The 18,272-nt window shown below is 35.3% G+C and overlaps 1 protein-coding gene across 2 annotated transcripts in view; it reads left to right on the plus strand.

The window, feature by feature from the left end:
• Positions 1 to 18,272, plus strand: part of MAP2 (microtubule associated protein 2) — a 142,339-nt gene that overhangs the window by 66,704 nt on the left and 57,363 nt on the right. For both annotated transcript variants that reach the window (XM_063089498.1, XM_063089507.1), the window contains exon 3: positions 962 to 1,246. In XM_063089498.1, the coding sequence (XP_062945568.1) occupies positions 985 to 1,246 (262 nt within the window). In that variant the 5' untranslated portion in view covers positions 962 to 984. The remainder of the gene's footprint in view (positions 1 to 961; positions 1,247 to 18,272) is intronic.

Here is an 18,272-nt window from a genome sequence, read left to right on the forward strand (position 1 = left end):
GCCATCAATGAAACTACATCACTGGCAACAGCTTTCCAAAACTGAATGGTGAATCACCTCTCTCATCAATTACATCTCTAAACTTAGTAGCATCAGCATATAAGAAAGAGAAGGTCGTGCAATATCTGCCATTGACTTAACATGTATAGAACACCTCCTCCATGACTAAGTCATCCTTTGCTATCACTTACTGCTTCCTGATATATGTCAATAATTTAGCTTTTTCAGATCTTATTTGACTTAGCCGTGAAATACTGCCATAAGGTAGGATGTAGGCCTAATACTATATTTTTATCCTTTTCTCTGTACGATTTACATTAATAGAAAATGTCATTCTCTCTCAATCTATAGATAGGGTTCAGGAAAGTTGGTTGAAAAATTAACTCAACACTATATTTTCGTTGACAGTATCTAAAAAAGCATATCTACCTCCAGCTTGCATTGAACACCTTTGAAACTGAAAGGGCTAATATGTTGGCCATTTTCCTTTCTAGGTTTCACTGAAAGCATGTTTATAAGAGTACTTGGAGTGATTTTCTGTAATCCAGCCTTACCCCTCTGCCATTTTTCTTCCCACTTTTTTCTACCCAGTTTTCTAATACTGCAGATATTCCTTATGTAAAGGATTCCTTAACTCTACAGAAGAGACAACATTCAAGACCATTTGTCAACGACAGTTCAAATGTGTCTTTAAATGCCTAACACTAGTTTTAAAAAAGACAAGAGTACGTGTAAAATGATGGTTGTCTTATATTAAAAGAACAAATATTCCAGAAATGGTCAATCAAAACCAAGGTGTTAACAATGGCTAGTTCTTGATATTTAAAAGAGGGTTATTCAGCAAGTTTCTTTGAGCATACCACTGGAGTTGATACACATTTCCCCTACCTTGGTACTACTAACATAAGATCAGAAAATTTCCCCAAAGTGATGGCTACTATTTTTTCCCTTCCAATCATAGGAGAAGTGACAGGGCTTTGAAGAATGGCAGATGAACGGAAAGATGAAGCAAAGGCACCTCATTGGACCTCAGCTCAACTAACAGAGGCATCTGCGCACCCACATCCGCCTGAGATTAAGGATCAAGGTGGGGCAGGGGAAGGACTGGTCCGGAGCGCCAATGGCTTCCCATACAGGGAAGATGAAGAGGGTGCCTTTGGAGACCACAGGTCACAGGGCACCTATTCAGATACCAGAGAGAATGGAATCAACGGAGAGCTGACCTCAGCTGACAGAGAAACAGCAGGTAACTGAGGGCTCTTCTCTCGCCAGTGCTTGCTTTGTGCTTTGAAATCAGTTTGGTCTGAATGGGAATTAATTTACCATGCTGATCCTCTTTCCCTAGTGTTAGGACTAAAATTCCAGTTAGTCAGGAAAAATAGACACTGAAAGGAGAGAAAAATCATGGCAACTAGCCCGACATTCCTTCAAATTAGCTGTATTCTCAATCCCATTTCCCTATTTAATTTTTACAAACCAATGGCTCAATGTGTGTATGTTTTACTACAAATTTCAGCATTTTAACTAGTAGGATAAAAAACTTTACTAATACTTTCTTTTTGATTCTCTTTAATGACATTAGACCTAAATCCAATGGTTTGATCAGAAGCGTATTTATTTTTTAGGTCAGAAATAAATGTAAAATCCACCTCCCCAGCCATCCAAAAAAAAAAAAGAGGAAAAAAAGAGAAAGAAAGAAAAAAAGAAAAGAAAACAGCACATACATGTATACAGGAATCATTTCATACTTCCACAGAGAGCTTTTTAAAAAATATTATACAGATGCTTGAAGAACATAATATAATTTATTCCTAAGCTCTTCTTTTCAAAACATGATTTCCACCAATAGTTCCCTTTACCCTATCATTGATATTATTATTACTGACATAGTCATTATACAGCATTAATGGCATAGAGAAACACTAGCCTACACTATATCATTCTTCACCATTATTTTCCTTTTTTCTGTAATTCAGAATTTAGTGTATGTAAAGTTAGTAACTTGTAGACATGCTACCCCAAAAGGAGTAAACTACAAGTAGTAAGAAAGGCTCTGTCTCCTTCAAAATCATCCCTTACTGGGCCGGCCCCATGGCGCACTCGGGAGAGTGCGACGCTGGGAGCGCAGCGGTGCTCCCGCCATGGGTTCAGATCCTATATAGGGATGGCCGGTGCGCTCACTGGCTGAGCATGGTGCGGACGACACCAAGCCAAGGGTTGCGATCCCCTTACCAGTTCCAAAAAAAGACCAAAAAAAAAAAAATCATCCCTTACTTATTCAAAGATTTTTTTTTTCAATCCATCAGTCAGCAACACTCTTCGACTATATGCTCTGTTAAAAAAATATATTTAAATTTTAATAAGGAAATATGAAAGGCATATCAAGTGACTGAGGAAAAATTATATAAGTACTTAGTATAATTTTTAAAAACATACTACCCTATTGCTGATCATTTTCTACATACAAGGAGTTGTGTTAGCTCCTGTGCCAGGGTGTGTGCAAGGAATGCTCCCTAAACTTCAGGGATCAGATGATCTCAGAGGAGACATGAGACTTGTGTGTTCAGTTAATTTGGATACAAAGCATGATGTGTTAAGTGCCAAATGAACATTGTAGAAAGGCAAAATTGAAGAGACATTATTCCTCCTTAGGGCCAAAGTTTTCCGATTGTGGACAGAGGCATCCTGAGGTGCCACAGTAAGTTCACAGGGATATGGCAATGTATTTTAAATATCCAAGGGAAACACAGTGATACTCAACATATGTCAGATACTGCATGAACTATTAGCTCAAGATAGCTCATGATTTCAACATTAGATCCCACTAATTACTTTTGAAGATGACATATCTTCGCGAAGTTGGGTTTTCAGTAGTTGCTCTGATAAAAAGCAAGTACTCTGCAGAAATCCATGTGGAGCAGGAAAAGAGAGTGGCAATGTCCAATCTAATTCAAGAACTTAAGAAACTGTGCAGTGCCCAACAGGCACATGCATCCTATTAGTAAGAAGTTGTGGTTAAGAATGAACTAAAAATATTATTTTTACCTTTTATGGTTACAGTGAGGATTATAGTAAGACAGTAAAGTGTATAAATCGAATGGCTCAAGAAATAGTAGGTGTTAATTACCATTATTATTACTATTGGTGGCAGTGGTAGTATTAATATGGATAACATGGCAATCTTGATCAAGGAATATTTTTCTACAGGCAAATGTAACACAACTTGAAGAAGGGGGGACGAAGATGTCAGGAGCACTAACTAAAAATTTTGAAGGACTGAGACATGAGAGGATGAAGATATGTTATAGCATAATGGTTGTGAGGAAGAAAAGAGTTAATGTGATAGACCAAATTTTTCTCATCATTGTATCTGCAGCACCTGGCATTACACCTCCAGTTCTCAATAAATGTATGTTGAGTGAATGAGTGAATGAATAAATGAATGGGAAAAAAAAAAACAGTTCGTTTCAAATTAATGGTGAAAACTATTGAAAAATCTTATGTTGTCCCTTCAACCCTTACTAGTTGACTCTTACTAGTTGACCATTATGGAGATTTGTCATACACTCAAGAAAAAATCACTACAGTGTGCTTGGTCAAGCAGCAGAGAACCAACATCATTCTCCATTTCATTTCAATGGTCTTAATTATTTAGGAGGATCAGAAAAATCTATTGGCCAGGTCAGTGTGTCCTTGCCAATTTCTTTGAGAAAATATTATAAATTTAAAAGGGACTAACAGATAATTCTTTTAAGTGATGGGTTCAGGAGCATCCAGAGTTAATTTTGAATTCAGCTCAACATATAGTCAATAAATCTTAAATTAGCTTTGGGAGATTGATTACAAAGGTTTTGTATGTATGTTCATAGTGACAAAGGTTGCAAACAGTCAGCTGTGTGGTTACCAGAGTGTTGTATTCAATCCAAATTACGGTGTGCCTTTAAACTAACTTCCCTATAGAAATAACTGGCCAAGTATTGAATCCATAAAATGTGCATGTGGGAAAGTGGAAAATGTCAAATGTCATTTCTCCTCAGACCTACAGAGAATGATCCAATGATAAGTTGATGTAAAACTAGATTTCTCTCCAAACTCTAATTTAGTAAGATGATAAATTTTTTTCTTGATGGCTTATAGATAACTGTTCCAATTATAGATAATTGTGTAATAAAAATCATCCCAATAAAATGTTCTTATATTCCAAATATGGTCTTTAAAACGGCTATCCTTTGATGATGGAGACCACTGATAGGAGCTGGCATTATATTTCTAGGTGGTATTTTAAGGGAGACTAGGAAGCTATATACCAGCCCGCTCTTTTATCATTTGCATACAATATATCAGTGTATTGCATTTTTTCCTTGTAAAGAATATTTCTCAGGAGACTGTTAACATGAAGCATTTCTCATGGACATCAGCTCTATGTTGTGGTGTCTAGGCCATTACTGGTTGAATCCAAAAATCTTTCCTCTACTTTCCTTTTTTGCTATTGTCCTCTCTTCATTTTTAGAAATAAATATTTTCTCCAAGATTGTTCCTATTTATTCATCTCTGTAAATAAGATCACATGATAAATGACTTGCAATCATCAAATCTTCCTTCTCCTTCCTTCCTTCCTTCATCAGAGTGAGCTTACTTCATCCAAGGGTCTTACCTTACTCTCCCTCGTTCACCCTTTTGATGCTCACTTCCATTTTGGGGTGACAATAATATTGAAAGATGCAAGCTCCTAGTTGGCTTATCTTTGATCTCATTATACACTGAGACCAGGGGGCAGGGAGCAGGGAGTGTTAGAAGGCAATAATATTTTATAGCTTACGCTTCTAGATCTTTTCCTCTATCCTTACAATTTAAAACTAGCCCGTAAAAAACTAGATAAAATTATTTTCTCAACTATACCCTAATTTTTGATACTTTAAGATTTTTCTTCTTACCACTAAAGTGTTCTTTTTAGAATCCACATCACAGAAGCATGAAAAAAGAAATGTGGAACAATTGAGAATCTAGCCACTTAGGAAAGCTCTTGTTGTAAAGCCTAAAGCCTCATTTTTAAGTTGTTTTCCAAAGTGTGAATAATAAGAGTAATGAATTATAATAATCCCTTCCTCTCTTTTTCATCTTTTCTCTATTGAAGAAAGCAAGACAAATGCATTTTGATCCCCACAGAGTTCCAACTCTGAGGGACAACTGGGAACCTCATCTTTAAGTGTCTTATCCAGGGGTGGGGCCCAAACTCAAATTAGAATTCATACCAAGATAACATCTTGTAAGAGGGCAAAAGGCTCATTTATCAAATCTGTAAAATTTTGAGTGAGAAATCATTTTAGAAAGTGGAAAATAAAAAAGTAACTTTTCAAATAACAGTTTACGGACATGGAAAAGCAATTGATTTCTGTAATCATTATGCACATAACTTAACAATGTAGCTTGTTTTTACTTTATCTAGTATCCTGTTATCTATTATATCAAATCCAATCTTAACTATGTCTGCTTATAGAATAATTTTGAATATAGCACTTTCTGATAGCAAAATCAAGGATCTGCAAAGTAGTAGTTCTGTGTTTCTGACCTTCCTCTGAAAAAGGTCATCATTTCATTGTTGCTTATTTTTCATCTATAGAGAGAAAAAGATTTTCTAATTCCTATTCATATCTCAAGGATTGCTTAATGAACTATTATAGAAACACATGTAAAACTACAGCTTGCAAATTTGTATAACATTGCACACTTACATATGCTTTTCAGTTTATAAAGGAATAGCACATCTTTTATCTTATTTCATATTTGGGGGGATTTCCATGAGGATATCTGTCATTAGTATTTTCACATACAAATGAGAAGACTAAGGCACAGAATGGCTAAGTGACTTGCCCAGGGTTACACAGTAAGAAAGTGTGGGAGCTGAATCATGAACACCATGCTCAAGAATCTGGTGCAACTCTTCTTTCTTCTGAACTGCCCTAACCCCCAGGAGATGGTGTGGAATTCTTGCTATAGTTTATAACTTAGTTGGCTTTACAAACCTGCTACTTGTTGTGAAAGATTTCAAGACTTGATTAGGTGAAATTTTTTGTTGTTTTGGGGTTTTTTTGGTTTTTTTTCTGGCTCTCAGGATTAATTTTGCAAATGTCAGGATTTGCTCTTTATTAGAAAACAGTGATAGAATCTGCTAATTTTCTGTCATAGTTATGGATGATGTAAAGCTTGATTCCATATTATGATGGAAAGCTCGAAGACAGCAGTTACAGTCCTCCCCTTTACAGGTTTAGTCACTCATCCGAGATCACAGGACTACTGCTGAATACTCACTCCTGCCTTATAGACCAGTGCCCTTTCCACTACCCCACTCTGCTAGGTATGGACCAGCTCAGCCCATTGCAGCAGTTATCAATTACAGGCAAAAAGGACAGTTCTTCTATTGCAGAACTGTCACATTCATGTACCTTTAAGCAATACATAAACTCCTAACTTTACTCAGTGAAGAAAGAAAGGAGGAAGTTCTGAGATGTTTATAGAGAACAAAACATTCAAGTATTTACAATCAAGCTCTGGTGATTTTGACTATCCTGAGGTACAATGCTTTGAACACTAGTAAGAAACTCTAGTCATAGTGTTAAGTTCCTTTGTGACCACCAAAAGCCAGTGTCAGCTATCTCTTTGGCTGAATATAAAGATTAAAGGGTGTTTTCCTCAGTTTACTCCCAGGATTTTCCAGGATCCCTTTGTGTCCCCATCATCTCCAGTCACACTCTCCAAGTCTACTTCCTGCCAAAGAGGTGGTAGCTAGCTGTAAAAGATCTTCCAGATTACACATTATTGCCTTTTCAGAGTTTACCACGGGAGTCGCGTCTTCTCATGCCTTGCTCTGCACTTTATTCACATAACTCAAGCATTCAAATGATGAACAGAGTTGAATATATAAATTAATTGTTGCTACAGTTATAAAATTAAGATTGAAAACACATGATGGAAAACTTTGGTTATCTCTTACATGCAATAAGCTCAAAATGCCTTTAAGCTTCTCTCTGTTCTCCTTTTAAATCTTAGAAAATTCAAACTTGCCTTTTCTTACCTCTCCCATTCTTCCCAGCCTCCATTTCTAGATATGACATTTACTAACAGGAGTCAGCATCCCGTTTAAAACATGGTCTATTATGTATAGTATCATATTAAATGATGCAGAGCAAAATACCATAGCACAGAGCCATTTCTCCTGCAAAATGACTAAAACCCTCTGCACCACTCCCCAAGGCAAATAAACAAGCTGGCCTAACAATACAAGAGGTTGCAGATTTTCTTTTCCTTGTTGCCATGCCAACCACTCATTGCTCCGCTGCCATTTCCCTGAGCTCCGCAGAGAGAGGAGTGTGCAGAGCGGAGTTATTTAGCATTCAAGGGTGGATCTGCAGAAAACCACACAGCCTCCCTGCGAAGCAGCTGGGCCTGGCGGCACCGATGGATGAGGACAGAAAATGGGGATCTTTTCAGTGTTTTCCTTCGAAAGGTTAGGCATCCGGGGCCAGAAAGAGTGAGAAAGACAAAGATTGATAGAAAAGGCACTGTCACGAGGTTTGTATTTGTCACGTTTGCATTGTCCTGTGTGGTCTCTGTAGCAGATGAAGCAGGTTGTGGGTATTCGCTTCAATCCTAATATGTGGCTTGTCTTGTAGATGAATCGGACGGAGGGTCTGAATCTAATCTAGGGCTAGTTTAGATGCACATTATAGTAAAGAATCGCATCTTTTACTCTATGGAAGGGATGAGCTTGTCGATAGCACATATTGCCAGCTAGAGCTTTTGATATTTTTATAAATTGGACGAAAAGACAGGCACCAAAGTTTTTTGTTTAAATATGCAGTTATAGAGTAGTGTGTCTCATAGAAGTCTATCTTTGCTCTTCAGTCAAAGTCTTAAAGTATTCTTAAAGTAAAGATTATATTAAGCCAGTAATTCTGGATCAAAATATGAGGAAATCTTGGTTTCTCGAGACTTGTCTCAATTAAACCCAATGACTCAACAAATTGAAGTATAATTTTATTCCTTGGAATTTTAATTGCCTACAAACACTTCAAGTTGTGAAGAACAAGGCTCTATCTAACACAATGTAATATGATATTTAAAAACTAAGATTAATTTGCATTCACATTTACTCCTATGTGTGTTCCTTAAAAAAATTCCTCCCATGCACAGTGGAAATCAGTCTCCTTTCTTGTCTCGCTTTCTGCTAAATGTCAGAACCACATCACACGCACTAAAAAAAAAAACCATTTTATCAGACTCTTCGATCCACTGACAATGAAATATCATTTTTTTTGGATTTGGGGCTTAACCAACGCAACAGATTTGCACTAAGAACATTTCAAACCTATTTGTAAAAAGTATTCTCTCTGGCTTGTTTTTAAGTGTAAATATAATTTAATTATTATTGTATCTTTTATTTGACCCTTCCCTACCATCATATATCTTTCAATATCTTATCAGATTTTCTCCTCTCTAATTTGCTGTCATGTTTTGTCTCATAAATATTTTTTAATGCTTTCTAGTTTTTTTGAGATTTAAAAAAAAAAACCTTCATTTGGAGAAAAATTCTGAACAGTTCATAAAATCTTTTATATTTGTAGTGAACAGATGAAAATAATCAGTAATGGAAGTAAGTTTTCTGGATCCATTTTTGGACCATCTGAGCCTTTCTTTTGGTCAGATTATGCACAGCCTTTTTCTGTCCCTTGTTATATTTCTAAGTATGCACTCCTCACAAAAGAGAAAAAAGAAAATAGAAAAAATGTAATTGTAATTTGGAACAAATAAATTGTTCAGATATGTTGAGAATATTTTCATCATCAAGCAATAATGTATTTTTTTGAAAAGCATGGTATATATATATATATGTTTATACTTTGATTTGCTTGTATGTCTGTGAAAAATATTTGCTGTTATATGCCAAATTCCACCCTGAGGTTTGGCCTTGGTCTTGATTTTATTGAGGTTGGAAGGTTAGTAAGTAGACTGAGGAGTGTCTAGCAGTTATCATTCCTCCCTCTTTCCTCCCCGAGCTACTGAGAGGAGCAGACTCTTTCTGCTTCAGTGTGTCAAGCCTTGTTCTCTTCCTCTCATTCCTTCACACCTCACTGCTCCTTGGCACATTATGTACAGCACCGGCTTTGACTGTTAAGGGAGTCTGGAAATTCATGTCAGGAGCAGATGAGCAGAACAACTGGTGCTGCATTGCAGACCTAGTCGTTTCAGCATTATCTGATCTGGCATCATGAGTCCTGGGGGGAAAGGACACCAGACCGCATGCTGCCTGTTCACCGTGTAGCTCCTGTCACAGGATGAGTCACCATTCAGCTATAGTCACTGAAAATACAGTTCAAAAATCAGACAAGCTGATGTGCAAAGAAAGAGGAAAGCATATGTCCTAGGTTCCCATGCAACTTTTAACAAATATGTGAATGCTAGGTGGTTACTAGAACACAAAAATGTTTGCATTTACAAACTGATTACAAGAATACTCTAAACTTAAGAAGGCATTACGCAAAAGTAGATTAGAAGGGACGAATCAGGTTTCATAAAAAAATCATGTTTAATAGAAGTGATTCAGCTTCAGCTACCTGAACATCAGATTCAAGTTTTTCAGTCTAAATTTTCTGTTTGGAAACACAGGTCAAGGTGGTGCTAGCATATGAGAACATCTGTGTTCTGTATAGCATCTCCAGCAGGAATGGTCAGTCTATTGATTGAACTAAAAATCTTCTCTTTTATGACACAAGATACATTTTGCCCAACCGATCTGTGGTGGTTTCATTCACGTGCAGCATTATGCAACAAGTGATGGAAAGACTGGTTGGAAGAGTACAGCCCTACAGGAAAGGTTCTCCTAAGTCCATGATTAAAAGTAGAGCACTGATGTTGATTTTATAATGTGAAATGAGTATCTTCCTCTTCTGAACATCCCCAAGTACCATGTTTATATTTTGCTAATAGCATTAATCATGGCAAACATTTTACTGAGGTTACTTGTTACTCGTTTTTATTGTAGTCATTAGGTTGTAAGTGCTGTGCTTTATTTGTCTTTCTGTTTCTTTTGGTATATAATGTAGTACTTATTTCCTATTAAAGGTGCTAATACATATTTTTTGATTTAATATGAAGAAGAGAGAGGCTTCGTATCCAAGTACAGTTTTGAGAATAGGAATCACTTAAACAAATGGTGCTTCAAAATTGTACCACAGGGTGAGCAATACATTTGCGGGAAAGATCGTGTTAGAAAAGAACACTGGAAGTAAAGAGGCACATTAAGACACTACAAGAGGTGGCTAGATTCACAGCAACGTCTATAAAACTGTTAGTTAAAACAGAAAGGGATTAAGGAGGAACTCTAAAATACGGTAGTGAAAAGACTTAATGGAAGAGTTGACGTGGTCTGAAAGCGGGAGTGAGAATTAGAAGTAAAGAAAATATGTCTTTGACTGAAGAGAGCAGTGAGACATCTAATCAAAGATATTTTCTTGATGATGAAAATTATTGAACTGGAAAGAATATGAAAAGTCAGAATAAATGACCTTTCTAAGAGACATCTATAATCTAATGACTAAGAAACACATGCATATTGAATAACTTTTCATATTCACTTCTGCAAAATTGAGCCCAATGTCATAATTGACCCGGATTGAAAATGCCACTGAAATATCCTGCAGACAGAACTCTGAAAGGCCTGTCCTTTTGATCCTCCAGCTGTAAGATAAGGATTACTTCACTGTTCTAGGTCAGGGGCTCATGTAAATCTCATTTCTGACAAATGGACAATCTAAATCTTAAAGCAAATGGATATTCTAAGTCATGGACTTAATTATACTCCTTGAAAGGAGTACCAGTATTATCTTGGAAAGATGTTATATATACTACTTTTGAAGGTCAACCTGGATGAAGTATCACCAATGCCCTGTTTTTCTCTGTTTTATCTTTGAATCTGTCAAATGATTTGCAAATAATAAGTTGTTAGGTAGTAAACAGCATTTCCATATTGAATTAATAGGAAAATTTATACATTAACTATAGGAAAATGTTTTGATTTCAGTTAGGTGCAGGGGTACTTCAAAAAGTTCATGAAAGGATTTGTGTTATCCTTTAACTCTATTTTTCCACCAACTTTTTGAAGTATTCTCATGTACTTTAGTTTTATTATTTAAAAAAGCTTCCTGTGATCCATAATTTTCTTTTCTTTTTGACATATTAGAATGAAAAATGCTCCTGTTTACAATTTCTAATTCTCATTATTATTTCAGTATTTAAAGGATTTCTCCAAGAAGGAAACTAGTAGTAGTAGTAGTAGTAGTAGTAGTAGTAGTAGTAGTAGTAGTAGTAGTAGTAGTAGTATAATAAACAGCGATTACCTTTGTAAGCAATTTAAAAATAAACGAATTCGTTGAATACCTTTCCTCCTTACTGAATTTTGCATCTTAATGCCCAAATTCATTTTTATCTTTCTTTAAAAGTTGGCTATTGATTGTTTCTCTCATCAGATGAAAAATAGAGATTTGTGTCTAAAGCACTGAAAAAGTTGGAATAAACTAGCTTTCCTTGGAACTTTACTGGAACACAAATGCTGACGTAGGGTGAAAAACTGCACTACATTGGCATAGAACACAAAGCATGTAAGATATTTTCTCCAGGCCAGTTCTCATCTAATTATTTTAAGTCCTAATCTTGATAAGAAAAGAAACAAAGAATTGAGTTTGAAACAAATACAGTATAAGGGTACTTCAAAAAGTTCATGGAAAAATGGAATTAAAAGATAACATGATTCTTTCCATGAACTTTTTGAAGACCACTCAGAGCCATTTACACAAATCACATTTTACGAAGGAAAATTTATGCAATTGCTATAACAATAGTCCCCTGCCCTCACGTCCTCCTGAAAAACATATAGTTCTTGAAATGCTCTGTGAACCACTTTTAGCTTACACATCAGATCCAAATACAACATCAAAAATACTTCATAAGAACTTGGCTGTTTTGGTGGCACAGGTTTTCTTTCTTATTGAATTTGACTGTTCAAGGGTGAATTGAAGCTACCCTAACCGAAAATTTAGCATTTCATGAGTGGAATCACTGGGTATGTTTGAATTTACTTTTTTTTTTTAAGTAAAGAAATAAACTCTTCCAATTTATGAGGATTTCTTTATCTAACTAGAAATGTTTGAGTCTTCTGAGCCTGAATAATGGGTACATTTTAACTTTCTCTTGTGTTCTCTGATACAACTGAATGTGGAAAAACTGTGAAAATACAAAATGCTTTCCTTCACCAGGTCTGTGGAAAAATGAAAATTACTAAATTTGCTTTTTAGAAAATATTTTGCAAACTCTATTTGATTGAAATGTTCAGATGTTTGTTTTATTTTGTTCTATAAAATTTTAGGTAAGACACTTTAATACGGTGATTGCATTAAAATCATACTCTCTGCCTATAGCTTTGGTCACCTTCCAGTTGCTGTCAAACCAAGTCATTCCCTGCCTCTTTGTTTCATGTTGCATTTCAGAACTGTCCAAGAGAAAAAAAAGAGCAAAAACAACAAAGTTCTGGTTTCATGAGAGTTTTTAATTTTACGACAAATTTTTCTTTAGGAAAATAAACCCAACCTGCAAACTCACATAAAACATTTTTGATGGTGAGTCGGTCTCTGTAAAACTTGTGAGGGAGTGATTGATAAACTAGCAATGAGAAAGAAAACAAATCAGAGCAATCCAGTTATGTTTAAGTATATTCTTAGAACCAGGAATTGGTCAACCTCTTTATGATCAGGGCTATTGTATATGAAATACTGAAAATGTAATTTCATTTTGAAAAACAAAGGTACAAGTCCTGATTTAGAAATTTTCCTTATATGTCAGGAAGAAATAATAATATGCTTTCTCATATGTTGTCACAGTAAATTGAATTTTAATTGCCATATTTTACTAACAATTTCAGGACCTTTATGCAATCTGATTTTCCATATTCTCAAGAAGCCCCATATATCTCTTCTGTAGGATAGTGTTTCTTATGCCAAAAGAAGCTCTGTGTTTATAGACAAAGTATAGCATATGGTTACAGTAACATTTGCCTATCTGGGACCAGCCCTAAGCAAAATTAGGAAGTAAATAAAACATGGCTTGAGCACTTTTCCATCTGCTTCCTCAATCCCATTTCTTCATTTTCGAGTTGTCAGCATTCACCTGCTCATATGCCCTCAGCCTTGTTGCAAAGCCCTATCACCTTGCCCTATGTCAGCCTACCTACCTAGATAGCATCCCATTCTTACACTTTTCTCAGCTCTACCACACCATCAGAATTTATCTACTTTCTTTTTCTGCTGGCTTCCTACAATAAAACAACCAGAGCTATTGCAATAATGAGCTGCCATTTTATCCTTCTAGATATCATTTGCATTCTGATATAAAGCTTCAGTGTCTTCAAATAAAGAGTGAATGTATACTTAGGCAGTCATAAGTATGACACATGTAATCTACAATTTGGAAGTATTTCTAGTAGTGTGCTTGGTATCATTGGGAACACAGAGAAGAGATACAGTAATAGAGACTGAAATAAGTAAACAACAGTGAAGCAAAATCGTCAATGTAAAATTTTATTTCAGCCTCTCCTGGCTATATTTTCTAAAGTAGGATTTGTATGTTATTTGTAAATTTCTGAAGATAACTTCGTTTCCTGTTTGTCTTACATAATGAACCTTTTATATCTTGTGGTTGGAGAGAAAACCATTTAAGAATATTTTCCATGGGTTGTGCTCATTAATCCAGAATACAAAAGAAATGATCTTTATTCTAGAATATTTTTGTCATGAGGAAATTAAAAACTTTATTAAAATATTCACCTTTTGCTATCATAATAGCATCAAATTACAAATATAACTTTGGACTTGACACTTCTTTTCTACTTTAAAAAAAGTGATATTGCAAAGTCTCTTGATTCTGCTACTCAGAGGTCCTGGCAAAAAGTCTTTAACTATCATCAATTTTACTTGTTCAAAATTTTTCCAAAGAAGGTAACCCCCTTATTTTGTTTGTGGCTGAGCTTTTATTTAACATTATTAAAGAATAATAGAAGGGTGATTTAAATTATACCTTTCTTCTCATTTTTTCATTTTTTTCCAACATAAGTATTTTGGCTTTCAGAATTTTATTATGTAATTTATTCCATTGTACCTTCCACCGTAAGATTATTGAAACATAGTTCTCTAGTCATATGTATTCAGTTATAATTTGAAAATTATAAAGAGTTACCCTGTCTATTTAAAAGTGACTTAAAGTCTGCCAATTACCTTCAGGTGCTGGTATAATGAGAATCTTTGTGGACAATATTTTATATAGCTACAATGGCAAAAATAAAATAGGCAGTTATAGAAGATGGACAGTCTCTCATTCAAAATATTTGTGGTTCATGAAGCACTTGCTAAGAAGAAAGCATATAATGTTGATGTTTGCTGCCATCTGCACATTCATTCTTAGAAGAATGTTAGGACAGGAGGTTTAAGCAGACTGCAGTTACACAGAAGTCATGTTAGTCTCTCCATGTGCTAATTGAGTGCACCCAATGACATATTGTAAAAAAGTTATTTGCCCATCCCATGGTTTCTAAATTCCATATGCTTCTGGGTCACAAGGCTTCTAAAGATTGGCTTTAAGTTATGCTCGGGATGAGATAGAAGGAGCAAACAAAAGTTAGCTAAACTGTTGTATTTTTACCTTTTTACTGTAACAAACCCAGTTTCTCCTTGAAAAAAGATCTAAGTTTACGGAGGTAATTAGTGAAGACTATTCTTCATATATATAGACTTATATTTCAAAAGTTTATACCAATGTCTTCTTTTGGAATCTTAATATTTTTTTCCATCATATCCTCTGTCTTGGGCATTCCTAGGTTTTGCAGCTGTGGAATCATTGATTTCACCATAAGAATCTTTAGCCTCACTCCTGGTGTACACGTCCTTTGAGGTATCCAAATACAGATGAGACTTTAAAAACACAAAAAGACCTTTATGTGCATGAGTGCTGGCACATGCATATACATACACAAACAGACACATACACTCACACTACTGCTTTTTACACACACCGTACATTTTATATTTTTTTATCCCACAGTTAGGGTGAATTTTTTAAAACTCTCATTGTTTTATTGATATTTCATCTTCACATTAATATTATTAATAATGTCTCATGCTGTATTCCTTTGGTGATATAATATGTTTCAAGATTTAATGGGGAAGATAATCTAATTTTTCACATGTCTACAAAGAGCGGTACAATTGTAATAGTTTTGACAAGATGCAAAAACAGAGCATGTCAAAGTTCCAAAAGCATTGTCACTTCCCTCACTACCTTAATGATTGTATTCAATTTATTGGTATTAAATCTATTTGAAGATTTCAGGGGGCAAATTCCCCTAGAAATGTCTTATTCTCAAGTTAATCGAAGACCAATAAAATATTACAAGCTTACTTAATTAGTAAATGTTTAATATACAGGCTACAAACAACAACATAAATACGCATATGTTACTATTATTAGAAATCCCCACCACTACTGGCAGCAAAAACCTTAAACTAGGACATGATAAGTACAAGGCAAAATTGCCACGATATTCACTTACTATATTTCTTCTGCTTAAATGTGTTTTTTCCTGCTTCCAGTTGGGCCCCTAAAATTAGAAGCAAAATTTTCCGGTAGGTGCTATTTCTGATGTGTGCTTTTCTCCTTATCTCTGACTCCATAATACAGTATCTTTAACCTATGGTATCCTTTCACTGATAATCGTATTAATTCACTATACTTTCCTCCTTGACTAAATTCAAATGCTAGGCCAGTTCTGTTCAAGCTGTAAAGACTTCATTTGAATATGTTAAGGTGTACTCTAAATAAGATTGTGTATTTGAGCATATAAGTTGATAAGTTGAAGTCAGGAAAAAGAGAGAGAGAGAGGGAAAATCCTCCTGTGATCATACGCTATACTCACAATCCTAACCCACCAAATGCATTTTAGAAGAGGACCATATGAGTGACTGTAGAAAGATCAGTCAAAATGTATGTCAAATACTAGAAAGTTTTAGAGGACAAAAATAAAACACGTCCTTCAACAAGATTACCCCTCTTCAAATACAATTTAAATGTAGAAACACCAAAATAAATAAATAATAAATGTAGGAACACCATGTCTAACTTGTCTTTGTACCTCTCATAATGACTAAGCATAGCTCCCTTGTCTATAGCAGGTGCAAAATAAATTCTGTTAAATGTAAGTACCCATCAGAACTGAACTCTGTGCAATCACAGCTCCTTATCTTAAATGCATTTATCTCCGACTTTACCTCAAATGCATTTTTCCCTCTAAACTAAATTACTCCTTGTTTTGATCATTGAATCCTTAGAAGAAATCTTTAGAAGAAAAAGCTGGTAGGCAAAGATGTGTAGTTGCAATCTTGGCCAGTGTGACCCTTTGACATCAAGGGGGATCTGACTAGGTGGGACATGCCAATACTGACCTCTTTAATTAGTGCAAAGGTGCCAGCAAAACAAAGAAATAAACAAGAAACCAACAATCTGTTCTTTTACTTTCCTTCATCACCAGTTAATTACAGGAAATAGTTTCACAGGAACCATTTACTCTCAGAATTAAGCAAGGAGTAGAAGCAAGGAACTTTTCTTCTTTCCCTATGTTTATGAATTTATCTAGGGTATTTGTTTAGCAGAGTGCTTTGAGCTGCACAGTGCTTTTCTTGTTGACTAGTTTCTGTCAGCAGCAGCAATTAGCATTGGTTTCCTAGGTAACCATTCTGTACCCTACTGAGAAAAACCTTTTCTTGACAGGATCATTCTGTCTAAAATCGTTTTGTTTTCCTTATTCCACAAGTGTATGGGAAGCTTATTTGTCTTTTCTTTTAACACAGCATTATTATACCAGAGATTCTTAAGAGCAGAAACATTTACTGGCTTTTATATTCCATATGGTTGAGTTTACTGTCAATGACTCTTTTCTCTTAACAACCTGAGAGAAATCAACAAAAAATATGTTCTCAGGCATATATGCCAACTTGCTTAGATTTTTTTATTCCCAGGCTAATTGATGAACCTTTGCATGTTCTAGTAATCACAACTGGTCCTGATGAAAACCCAAAGTGTATGCCTTCAAAATCAAACTTATAGGTCTATCAACAATGTCATATCACTCAGAAGCAAGTTGGAATTTTCAAGGCCGTTAAGAAAGTTTCAACTTCATTGCTTTTGCTATTAACCCACCATGCAATATTAATAGATTAATATAACGAAATAACTAAACTGAAAAAAAAAGTGCTATAAACAGAGCTTGAGACTGTCTTTAAAAATTTGTCATGATAATACTGTGACCAGAAGAGCATGGCAGTGCTGTAGCATGGATCACCATCATGGAAAAGAAAAACAGGCTGCAAGGGTTATAAGTGCTGAGTAGTACAGCAACAGAGTAAGATTTACATTATAAACATTTTATCATTTCAGTTTAAATAATAAATGTCAGGAGCCTGGTGTATTATCTGTTAGGCAGTGGCCTGACATTCAAGCAGGCCGATGGTCTTTTGGGAAAATGACAGCATCACATCAAAAACTTTCAGATCTGACCCACATTCTCTCAGTCAAGTGATGATCACAGACTTAGATGATAACAAGACAGCAAGAGTAATTAAAGTAAATTTAAATAAGCACTTGATATGTATTATTTCATTTAATTGTCACGACACACCAAAAAGTAGACATTACTTTTATTCCCACTTTATAGTTGGGAAATCTGAAGGCTGGAGAGTTTGCCACTTCACCCAGATCTTTGGGCTAGTAGGAGGTGAAAGCAGAATTTGATCCTAGGTTTTCTAGGTTCCTAGAAGAATATCACAACATATTCTACTTTATGTTAAATATTTGTTCTATACCAATGTGTATCAGTGATAACTAAGTAGAATAAGTGGCCTTAATCCATTACTTTGCCAGTTTTCTCATCTGGACAACGTGTAAATGTGTGGATTAAATAACATGGAAAAGAAATAAAAGTGCCTAGTATAACAACTTTTTTAATAACCTTGTATAGTAACAGTATGATATTTGTTCATTAGGTGAAATGTAAGTAGCTTAGTGTGATACTTTTTGGGTATGATCAAGTAGCTTTCTGTGGGTGAAAGCGTGTGTCAATTAGCTTCTCGTACCTATTTATGTCCTGTATATACTTCCACCAATACATTTTCCCCATATCA

This window comes from Cynocephalus volans, chromosome 1 (genome assembly GCF_027409185.1).
Source record: "Cynocephalus volans isolate mCynVol1 chromosome 1, mCynVol1.pri, whole genome shotgun sequence".
NCBI lineage: Eukaryota > Metazoa > Chordata > Mammalia > Dermoptera > Cynocephalidae > Cynocephalus > Cynocephalus volans.